At 39.8% G+C, this 11,277-nt stretch overlaps 1 protein-coding gene across 2 annotated transcripts; it reads left to right on the top strand.

Annotated features, from left to right (window-relative positions):
- Positions 1-3,896: 3,896 nt before the first annotated feature.
- LOC104422909 (golgin candidate 2) lies at positions 3,897-10,796 on the top strand. Of its 2 annotated transcripts, none has more exons than XR_005548565.1 (10): positions 3,897-4,404; positions 4,644-5,729; positions 6,593-6,703; positions 6,860-6,919; positions 7,633-7,690; positions 8,522-8,574; positions 8,701-8,793; positions 9,283-9,480; positions 10,048-10,095; positions 10,197-10,281. XR_005548565.1 is itself a non-coding variant. In XM_010035375.3 (10 exons), the coding sequence occupies exons 1-10, from the start codon at positions 4,351-4,353 to the stop codon at positions 10,563-10,565; spliced, it is 2,058 nt and encodes a 685-aa protein (XP_010033677.2). In that variant the 5' UTR covers positions 3,898-4,350; the 3' UTR covers positions 10,566-10,796. The 2 variants fall into 2 exon arrangements, 1 of the variants encoding a protein (XP_010033677.2); XM_010035375.3 differs by having other exon boundaries at positions 3,898-4,404; positions 9,283-9,408; positions 10,197-10,796.
- The last annotated feature ends 481 nt before the right edge of the window (positions 10,797-11,277 follow it).

Here is an 11,277-nt window from a genome sequence, read left to right as displayed (position 1 = left end):
CCATCAAGGCGGTCCATTTGGCCCAAATTGAAGAAATTGCAACCCAACACATTTTAAATTGAATCGCATTTTGAAAAGTTTGGATGACAAGCTTTTTCATTGGTGTAAAAATCAAGTTAAGCAAAAATCAAATGGAAAGTTATATCAAGTCAAAATTCGTGAAGTTTGGGTTGAAGTAAAACATAAGTAGAAAATTAGAAATTCTAAAACTTGTCATAAAAGTGCAATTAAATTTGAAACTTTCAAAAATACAATTAACTCTTAAAATTTGTCAAATTTGTATAATTAAGTCCTTCCGTAAATTTCATTCAACTTGGCTAGCGAAAAAAACACGTGATTTTTTTTTCCTAATTTTCTCTTTCCTATGTGGTATTGACATAGCTAAAAAAGACATCATTTTGGTCCAAAATTGATTTTTCAATACAAATTTTATTTAAGTTATATTAAAAAAAAATCAGTTTCTTAATTTTTTGGAACCTATAACCTACCTTTTATACCTTGTTACTTAGAACCTCATAGGTTCTAAGGCCTACTCAATTCCACTTGTATTATTAATTGAACCATTGTAATGAATTATGACCTAGTAACTATTACAATTAAAATCGCTATGTTTATGACTCACTAATTTTGGTCACTAATTGTTTGTAACATGGCCATAATAACTGAATTAAGGACTTCACAATTTTATTTTTTGGGGGGAATTGAACCCAATTGGGTATAAAAAGACTAAGTAACTAGGTTGGCCTAGATGGGACTACATGATGGCCCCCCTAAATTTCTCTGTCTCCTGAGAAATCCACGTCACAACACAACCCAACTTCTAACATTCTAAATCATAAATAAATAAATAAAAATCATTGAAATGACAACAAAATTTGAAAGGAAGAAAGAAGTTGAAGAAGGGCTGAAGCAAAGTTGAACTCACGGCATCGATGAACTTGAGAATGTGGTCGGGGAATTTGTACTCAACAGCTCTACAGATGTGGTTGGCATGATGAGGCTTCAATGCGGAGTAATTGAAGGAAGGTGAGCTTCAAGTTCTGCAAACGCTTGTGGAGCATGTGTGGATGAGCTTGAAGAGAACACTAGATGTGGTTGGCGTGATGAGGCTTCGATACAAAGTGATTGAAGAAAGGTGAGCTTCAGGCTCTACAAATGCTTGTAGAGCGTATGTAGATGAGCTTGAAGACAAGATTTGGAAGGAGAAGGAAGAGGAGGAAGAGGAAGAAGAGCATAATAAAGTGAGCAAGAGGAGAATGCGAATTTTAGTAATGGTGAAGGAGACGATCCAAAGCATCATCTTAGTTTCTTCTCTTGTGTGTCTATCCAACTGAGAAACAAGACTAGTTTTAATTTTGAAATTTTCTTTTCAAATATCACACTAAAATGCGTTCGTTTTTTAAAATGAAATAATAGTTAGAATAAATTTATCTTAAATAAGGCCTAAAATAGCAACTTAATCTCAAATAAAGGTATAAACTAGAATCACTACATATTTCGTCATTCACCATATCAAAAATGAAAAATAGAAATTACTTCAATCAATTTAGAGATGTCCAAATCAACTCACTACTTTCTCTTCAAAGCTTTAGGTCAAGACTATTCCGTTGGTAGAAAAATCGAACCAACTAAACATCGGATGCACAAGTTATACTAGTCAAAGTTCAATCAAATTTAGATTCAGGTAAATAATTCTAGAAAATATTCATCTTTCTAAAAAAAAGAAAAGAAATGGAGGCTTAGATCAATTGCCATTCATCACTAGATTTCCTGCGTTGACTGCCTTACCGATAAGGAATTACTGTTCTTGTAGAATAACAGCTCTTTTCAATGCGTAACCGCTCTTTGATAGAAGAGATGCAAAGAAGGGACTCCTCTCTCTTGTTGCTTATGTACGCCTTCTCCAGCTGTGAACAGTACTTGGGCTGTGAAGTCCTTCGCTCATCCTCACACACTGCTGCTTGCCCTGATGTTCTAGTTGCTATCCAACAAGTTCCAACAACTCCAAAGATCCACTTGTACCTTAAGATGCGGTTGAAATTGAATCTTAATTGAAGGAAAAGGGATTTTATTGTCCTATATTTTGAAAATGCGAGTCTGTATGATTAAGAATCGTTTACATATATTCATATGATGCCACCAGGCACTGAAGGGTCGTGTGATCCCTGAAAAGTGATTTCCAACGGTTCCTCGGTCACAAAAAAAAAGAGAGCATGTTTTTTATTTTCTTATAAGCACTCAAAAAGTGTTACTCGTGATTTGGATTAGTAAGTTACTTGCTTTTTCTTTTTCAACGAATCCTCTAGTTTAGCAATTTTATGCACATGCTTTCATATTGAATCTATATACACGATTTCATTCCAAATCATTTAATATCAATCATCTAAATCATCAATTGTTATTGGAGTCTCATTTTGTATGTGTCTTATTTTGGAAATTATATCAAGGCAGTCCATTTGGCCCTAATTCAAGAAATACACAATCCAACACATTTTTAAAAATTGAATCACATTTTGAAAGTTTGGATGACAAGCTTTTCATTGGTTTAAAAATCGAGTCAAGCAAAAGGGTTGGAGTAAACATAAGTAGAATATTAGAAGTTTTAAAATTTGTCATAAAAATGCAATTAAATCCTAAAACTTTCAAAAAATGCAATCAAGTCTTAAAATTTATTAAATTTGTACTATCAAGTCATTTCATAAATTCCATCCAACTTGGCTAACGAAAAAAAAAACATTTTAAATTTTTTTTTCTCTTTCCTATGTATTGACATGGCTAAAAAGATGTTGTTTTGGTCCAAAATCGATTTATTAATACAAAATTTAAAGTTTTCAACTTAAATAAAATCTATAGTAAAATCAAATTTAGACAAAAATAACGTTGTTTTAACTACATCATCCCACTTTAAAAGAAAACATATATTAAAAAAAGCTAAGTCAGCACTTTCCAAAAGTTAACGAAAATATTTCATTGCACTTTTTCTAAGTATTAAAACTCAATTGTTTTTTTCGTAACAAGTTTTAGAATTTCAGATATACTTATTACTAGAAAAATGATAGTTAACGACATGGCGTGGACTAACCCATAGTTAAAATTGAAATCTTTATGAAAGGACATTGCAATTTTATCTATTTCAAAAGTGCCGGTCTATATGATAACAATCTTCAGTTGAACCTTCACCGTGAATATGCATAAAGCAATTGCAAAATCTCAACAAATAAATTACCCGTTTCTTCATTTACGAGTACTCGTGCATTTTAGCAATCTTGAGAACAAATGCAAATATCACAGTCATCTCCCTCGATCCTATTATCATCAAGTAGTAGGCTTAGCAAGATAACCATAATATAAGAATAAGCTTAGAGATCGAGAACTGTGGAAATTTTGAATCATGTTGCATGAAGATCCTTTCCTTTTCCTTCTTTGATTTGGAGGCATCTAGGAAACAGAGGATGACGGCATGACAAGAAAAGAATATGACCAAATAAGCAATTAGATCAGCCAAGAATATTTTATTGGGAAAAACTCGGAGCGAGTTTAATTCTAGTTCGGAGTACCTATTTTGGGACAAAAGTGGATATGTGCATGCAATTTTATAATGGAAGTGCTTGTCTATATATTTTGTATTGCAAGTGAAAACATCCGTGATGTCTATAACTCAATACTTCTGGTCACTAATTATTTGTAAATTGGCCTTAATAATCGAATTTCAGACTACACACAATATTTTTCCTTTTTTTTTTTGGCAATATCGAACCCAATTGGGTACAAAAGACTAATCAATCGGGCCGGCCCAGACGGGACTGTGCACGAGCCGGTCCGGCCCATGCCTCCATTCGTCCCCTTCGTTAATCGGTCTCTATCGCCGGCACGTGCGAAACACCGTCCCTTCTCTCTCCCTGCTTGCCTCTCTCCATGCGCGCGTGTAGTGTGGAAAAACCGAAACGACATCCACACGGCAGCGTCCGAGCACCACCAGCAACCCCTCCTCGCCGGTGACCGCCACCAGATCCCGCGGCGGCGACCGCCGTCATCCGCCACCTCCCGGCGGCAGCGAACCTGCGCGGTTCTCCGTTCGGATCGCCCGGCGCGCTCCGAGCCATTGACGAGCTCCCGTCCGCGGGAGCGGCAGCCGCGAACGCGAGCGCGCCTCCGCCGTTCGGCCCCTCGCCTCCGCTCCGCGACTCGATTCCGTCGATTCCGCGGGCTCCGGCCGCCATGCGCGTGCCGCATTCTCTCTCTCGTCTCCTTCTCTAGCCTCTCCGTCGCCGCCGCCGTCGCCGTCGCCGTCGCTCGCTCGCTCGGCTTGCATCTGAGCTCGGGGATCCGAAGAGGAGTGCGTTCGTCGCCATGTCGGACTGGTTCACCTCCAAGCTCAAAGCCGCCGAGAGTATTCTTCAGAAGGTAATGTCGATTTTCGGTGTTCCGTTTGGTTCATCCGCGTGTCGGAAGGTCGATCTTCCTCGATCTGGACTCGAGTTTTGACTTCCGAGTCGAGTCAATTCGGTTCCGGATCTCTCCCGATTGCCGTTCGTTTCTTGCTCTTCCTCGTTCCCGTGCTTCAGTTGATGAATTTACCTGGTTTCGTTTGAATGTGAAATGTTCTTTCTTTGAACTGAATTGGCTGTTGATCTGGTGATCAGATCGATCAGCAAGCGGCCGAGTCGCTCCGTAAGGATGAGAGGCCTCAATCTGATGGTTTAAGCGTTGACACTGTGACGAGGACTGGAGGCCCGGTGCCTTTGAAGGATCAATTGAAAAAGAAATCGCCGGATAATAGTGACCATGGGGGTAGATTATTTAGTGATTTCAGCAGTAGCACGATTAGCCAACATGAAAGTAATAAGGGGATTGTGAGCGCTTCGAGCCCGAAACCCAATCCGACACCTAACTCCAATGTTACTGATGGTGACTGGACTGAGCTGTTGAGCTCGCAAAACCCACCATTAGCCTCCCCTGTGAAACGTGGCAATGGGTTGCCTGGGGTCGTCGGTGGTAAGAATAGCTACAGGAGGCAGGGGAGCTTTGGTTCTAATTCGATGTCGATGGAGCTGAAGAGGAACCAAAAGACCAGTAATACTGTTGCGAAAGTGTCTAGGAGGTCAGGCAGTCTCAGGGACAACAGGTTGAATGGGAAACCTGCTGATGCGGAAGACTCTGGGTTATCTGATTCTACAGGCATGAGCATGACTCCAGATGTTAATTCAGCAAACAATGGGAAGTCCGTGGAGCAACAAGCTTTGCATCAGAAGGTTGCAAAAGGAAATATGATGCTTAAAGCATTGCCTAAGGAGAGTATGGAGAATGTTGGGCAATTGAATGTTGTCCCCCTTCGGGAGAATGTCTCTCATTTAGTAGATGGCAGTGGTTCCACTGTTCTACCAATCAGTGCTGTTGATGCTGCTTCTCAATTGAAGGTAGGATTTAATAGAGATGGTCATGGGGTACAGGGCACTTTGGGTACTTCTGTTCCTAGAGATGTCAATGGGATAAGTGATGCTGGTTCAGCCTCAGAGACTTCATCTGGTTCAGCATCCAATTCTGAGAGTGAAGATGAACGGGAAAGAGAGGAGAGAAGAAAAAGAAGGGAGAAGATTCTTGCTGAGAAAGCAGCAGCTAAGTCTGTTGAGGCCATTAGAGAACGTGAGAATATGGTTGCAAGGTTGGAGGGAGAGAAGCAGAGTTTGGAGAAAATAATCGAAGAAAGGGCAAAGCAACAAGTGAAAGAGGTATATCTTTTGCTGGCTATATTATCCATATAGTTATTGATTTGCTGCTGCTGCTGAAGCTGTTTTAACTTATCTCCTCTATATCATCTGCATATGATTGCTTTTACAATCTTTTCCTGTAATTGGGGGGATATATCTTCTCTGATGTGGAAGTTACTGATTTCGTTTCCTACTCCTTTCAATTATTGCATGAACAGACTCAGCCCAAGTTCCACTGATCTTTGCGATCCAGTCTTATTAGCTGGTTTGAACTCACCAAACTTTTGTGCTTGAATGAGAGAATAAATGCACCATTATCGTTTGCCAGTTCGTATCAATTGTTTCCTAGATTTGGACTGAAATTACTGAACTACTCCCAAAACACACAAGCCAAGAAAAAACGAGAAGAAAAGCAAAGAATTTGATACAGTGCCCAATGATGCAACTATATGCAAATAGTGCTGATTTCCTAATGATTTGTCAAAGGATCATATATGCACATGCTTGGCTAACCATCCAAGTACACACCATGTTTCATCATTTATTAAAACACATGCTGCTGTAGCAATTTTTACTGTAGAATCAGGCTATGTTTGCAAAAGTAAGGAAAATGGGAAGAATGGAAATTGAGGTGGAAAGTTGAGAATAATTTAAATTTTTTGTGAGAAGGTTGTACAGGGGAACTTAAAAATTTGTGACATTTTAATCCCATTTTCTCTTCCCATAGAGTTTCCAAACATAGACTTAGGTTCTGTTTCAAGGTCCTCTAGCGAATGATATCTGATTCTCTGGCAGGTCTAGTATCTCTAAGTTTCTATTTTATCAGTCAGGCTTTTTTCCGACCCTAACTATAGGTTTAACACTTAAGCTTTATCTTGATGTAGGCTTCGGAACTGCAGACAACAATGATGGAGACTATGGATGCTGTGGAGCTGGAAAAGCAGAAACACAATAATACCAGAATGGAGGCCCTTGCACGGTTAGCTAAACTGGAGGTACTAAATTTTAATAGGTGCATTTCCTCAAAATATTCCATTCTCAATTTGTCTGGTTTATAGCGAAAGTTTTGCAGGAGTAAATGCCCTTTTAATGTGTTGTCTCTAGGCAGATATTTGGTTCTGTTATTACTGAAGTTGAAATGGGTTTTGCAGACAGCAAATGCTGACCTAGCCAAATCTCTTGCAACTGCACAATGGAATCTTGAAGTAGAGGTATCATATTGTTCAAGTTGATTTAGTTAACCAAATTTCTTTCTTCTAAGTCTATGGACAATTGACTTAGTTTGCTCATGTAGTTGGAGCAAAGTCTTTTTCCTATTGTAGATCTTCATCAACGGTACTTGATCTGGATGAATTAACGCAATTGTTCTTTGCTGCTTTGATGCATAAATCTGTTTGTGTATCGATTGTCTGGTCTAAGTAAATTTAATTGGACAGCTATTCTTGAAATAGATAAACATTCAACATTAGAGGTCTCTGTTAGAAAGTAAATGTGGTATGATGGATAGTACCTGTATGGGCAACTTAAAATAATTGTTCCATAAACTCGAAGAAATATGAAAATTCTTATGCAATTTTAACTGTTAATATGTATATATTTTCCAAGATTTTAAGCGTGGCGCTCGGGCATTCTACCAAAGAAACGAAGTTTTGGTCATGAAATAAGAGGCAAATTTGAACCACTAAAAGTATAGATCACTCCGGATAGACACATTATGTCTGATAAAGGGAAAGAATGCTGGTCTAATCGGTTGAAGCTATTGTCTGCCAGTTATTATAAACATAAGCAGGATATGGATATACTTGAGAGAGTAGTAACTCAACTGTTGGAGTGGAAATCTGAATTGGAGATGCTAGGGTCCTATATACTCATTGTTTGGTCTTCATAGTGGCTGAACTCTTCGTACACTTTTCTCATTGACCAGGTGAAGAAGGTGGCTGAACTTCGGCAACAAATTGAGTTGAAAGAAGTAGCCCACGAAGGTATGTTGTCTGAAAAATTCTTGTATGGTGCTGCTGTTCATAAGCCCAATGAATCTGAACTGGTTAAACACGGGGTCCCATGTGATTCAACGGTAGACATCCTCTGGCCTCATGTGCACCGGTTCACACACATATTGCTCATGTCATCTAGGCTTGGATCTAAATTCATTAATCGTATTTTCCTGTTTTGCATTCACCGGTCCTTCTGATCAAATGTTTATCTGACCATTGCTTATGTGAACTAATTTAGTGCTGGTGAGACATTTGCTTGAAGAGAGATGGACACGATTTCACTGCATGTTCAAAGCATTATGTGTCTGATAGGTGTTTTGGTTAGAAAGGTATGTTTAGGACATAGGCATGCATTAGGTTAGTCGAGCTATATTTAGAGAAGGTTTATTTAAAGACTCAGGTATGTGGCAGGGGATGCTCAAGTAGTCTTGGCTCCACATGGAACTTATAGTTAGGAGCAGCTTGATGAGTTGAACAGATATTGTTGCACATAAATTGCTATTTAACGAGATGTATAAATGAAGCCATCAGTTCTGTAGTTTTGAGTTTGCTATATTCGGCAAACACCTGTTTTCCTTGCCTTGGAGGGGGTTGCATATCTCTCCCTCCTTCTGGCAAAGACCTGTTTTCTTTGCCTCGGAGTGGGTTGCATATCTCTCCCTCCCTCCCTCCCTCCCTCCCTCCCTCCGGAAAACACCTGTTTTCCTTGCATAGGAGTGGGTTGCATATCCCTCCCTCCCTCCCTTAGAGTGGGTTGCATGTGTACACCGTATAATCCTATGGCTTCATTCCACTAAATCTGCCCCTCTTTTACTGCAGAACTAAGAAGGAGGATCTCCAACAGCCATCAGACGGGACCCTCTGGAAAGCAGGTGAGCCATATGGACTAACAATTTGGGGTGCAGGGCCTGCAAGTACTTTCGGCTGTCTGCTGTCCTTATCATTTTACACCGATTTTGGCTTAAATCTTGAGCTTGCTTGCTGATTTGCTTATACAGTTAGCCTCTACAAAGGCATTGGAAGTTGAACGAGAGCTGCTTGAGGCAGAGTGTTCTTTTCTTGCTGACAAAATTGAGAAGTTGGAGGAAAAGGTTAGCTTTCTTGGATGGTATGGATAAAAAAAATAGCGTATTCTGCAAATTCATTACAATTTACATCTGGCTGTCTAAATGCCATGGACTCAGGACTTTCCTAAGAATGACACTGGAGAGATGTCAAAAGAGGAAGTAGGTCCGCTACATGTTTTGGAAGTTATCAGTCATCATGTAATGTGCTCGAGTACTTTTGGGAAGTCCTAATGGGATAACAGTACAGTTGGTCTCTGGGAAGAAATTTTTCCTTTTCAAAGAGTAAGGGATGCAATCCACATCCCATGGTCTTTATGGTCACACACCAGCCATACCCCTACCCCCTAAAACTTCTCATTTAGTTGGATTAATGCCTGATGGTTCAGAATTGTGTTACTCTGTAAATAATCATACAAGGGATTGTCCCGTATATGGCCAATTGTTTTCTCCCAGTTTTTAAGCTTCGCAATTGTGAATCAAATGTTTTGAGTATCAGTTTTTCGTCACATCCAGGCCAAGAATATTGAAGCAAACATTGAAATGACAAGGAAGGAAATGGAGGAGCCAACGGAAGTAGAACTTGAGCTGAAGCGACGGCTGGGTCAGTTGACTGACCATCTAATTCAGAAACAAGCCCAGGTTTGTTCAAACATGCTAAACAGTTAAAGCGATGAAGATGGTTGGAACAGTACCAGTCCATGCCTGAATGTGGTATTCCCGCTTCTAAATGTCTGCTTGGCTAATCAATAAGAGTAGGTTTGAAAAGAACATATGAAGTTGCAAATGTCAAAGACTTTAGAGAGAATAGCATAGCTCATTGCACATGCACTGGAGAAGACCCTTCAGCTTTTATAGATGGAAAAAGATACACCAATCCATTGGAATCTGAATAGGTGATACTCCACCGTGTTATCACCGAATATAGCAGGGAAATCTACCAAGTAAAGGGAAACAAAAATTACGAACCAATGTTGATGGCTTTCACTAGCTCTCTGTTTATTTAGCCCAGCTTTGACTGTGGACTTGTATATATGTGGCATGCTTGTGGCTCTTTAAATGAATGACCAAATATCTGCTCCAAAGTTAGGTTGCTTTGAAAATCACTGCACCTGTTTAATTAGTTCGGTTGGGTAAAAATGCTAAACCACTTAAGGCAATCAGTCAAATCAAACTTTCGTCCCATCATGCAGAAATTCCTTAGGTTTAGTGTGTGCTAAGGAACTTGTCTACTGAAATTCATTCATTGGTCGGACTTACTGAACTTCTCTGTTACTACAGGTCGAAGCTTTATCCTCGGAGAAGGCAACTCTCGTCTTCAGGATTGAGGTAGCTTACCATCTTGAAGCCTGTATTTCTCATGTAATCAATTAGTCAATTAGGTTGTGGTTTAACGCCTTTCTAAGATCAGTGCTTTCTCATGTCCGCAGACGGCCTCGAGGATGCTGGACGAGGGCAATTCAGCTATCAATGTGGACAGCTTCTCCAGCGTTCCCTTGAAGGACATAGAGACGGGCACCTGGGAGCTATTCAACTCGAGGACGAGGCCCTCACTGGAAGCCAAAATCCGGTCCGGGAGGGAGCAACTGCACGTGCTGCTCCGGCAGCTGGACGCCATAATCTTGGCCGGTTCCGTTTTCCTGAAGAGGAACCCCACGGCCAAAATCTGGTCTCTTGTCTACGTCGTGTGCCTCCACCTGTGGGTGCTCTACATCTTCACGTCCCACACGCAGCCGACGCCCGACACCCGATCAGGTGCCGTCGTGTCCTTGGAAAACATGAACAGCTCGGGCGTCTGATATGGCGTGCGCAGGGCGTTTTCTGATTATTTGACGCGGTCCTTTGCCTCTGCATATTTTAGAGGCGCATTGGTTTTATACCTGGTTTCTGGGCCATGCTCATGCAATTTTTCCTTCGTGGCCTCCTTAAATAAACGAAATACAGAGAAATGTAATGTATATTTTCGATCTTACAAAGTATAGAGTGAGCCATGTTAGCTGCGGAAAGTTTCCGCATCCCACTTTCATTTTCGTTCTCTCGACCGTAATTTTTTCCCCCAAAGCCCAACCTCATAATTTTCTTTAGGGATCTATTCAATGGAAGTCTTAAAACTTGTCCGAGTAGATGAAGTGCATGAAGACGAAGTGCTACTAGATTCTGATATGGCTGCTAAACAACACTTAAATTAGTTTAGGCTAAATTTATCATAAATGTACCAATTTATACCAAAAATTCTGATATGGCTGCTAAACAACACTTAAATTAGTTTAGGCTAAATTTATCATAAATGTACCAATTTATACCAATTTGGGGTTTTTCAAGATATTAATCCTTATTTTAAACAATATAATATGTTTTGAATATTTAAATCATTTATTTTTTGTGAAATAAATTAATGAACTTATTTTAACCCATATTTTAAGTTTAAGTAGATTTGCAATCCATATCTATAAATATGAATTAATTGAAGAAATAGGTTTGTGACTTATAATTTCGGTTTCGGAGGGAAAA

The sequence above is a fragment of the Eucalyptus grandis genome, chromosome 2 (assembly GCF_016545825.1).
Source record: "Eucalyptus grandis isolate ANBG69807.140 chromosome 2, ASM1654582v1, whole genome shotgun sequence".
In the NCBI taxonomy this organism is placed as follows: Eukaryota; Viridiplantae; Streptophyta; class Magnoliopsida; order Myrtales; family Myrtaceae; genus Eucalyptus; species Eucalyptus grandis.
This window is presented reverse-complemented; position numbering and strand designations above follow the sequence as displayed.

What these genes read in the sequence shown, in the direction of transcription:
- LOC104422909 (XM_010035375.3), top strand. Translation starts at nt 4,351, where the DNA reads ATGTCGGACTGGTTCACCTCCAAGCTCAAAGCCGCCGAGAGTATTCTT. An exon ending in CACGGTTAGCTAAACTGGAG is followed by an intron (nt 6,704 to 6,859) that starts GTACTAAATTTT and finishes TGGGTTTTGCAG; the next exon opens with ACAGCAAATGCTGACCTAGC. An exon ending in AATGGAATCTTGAAGTAGAG is followed by an intron (nt 6,920 to 7,632) that starts GTATCATATTGT and finishes CTCATTGACCAG; the next exon opens with GTGAAGAAGGTGGCTGAACT.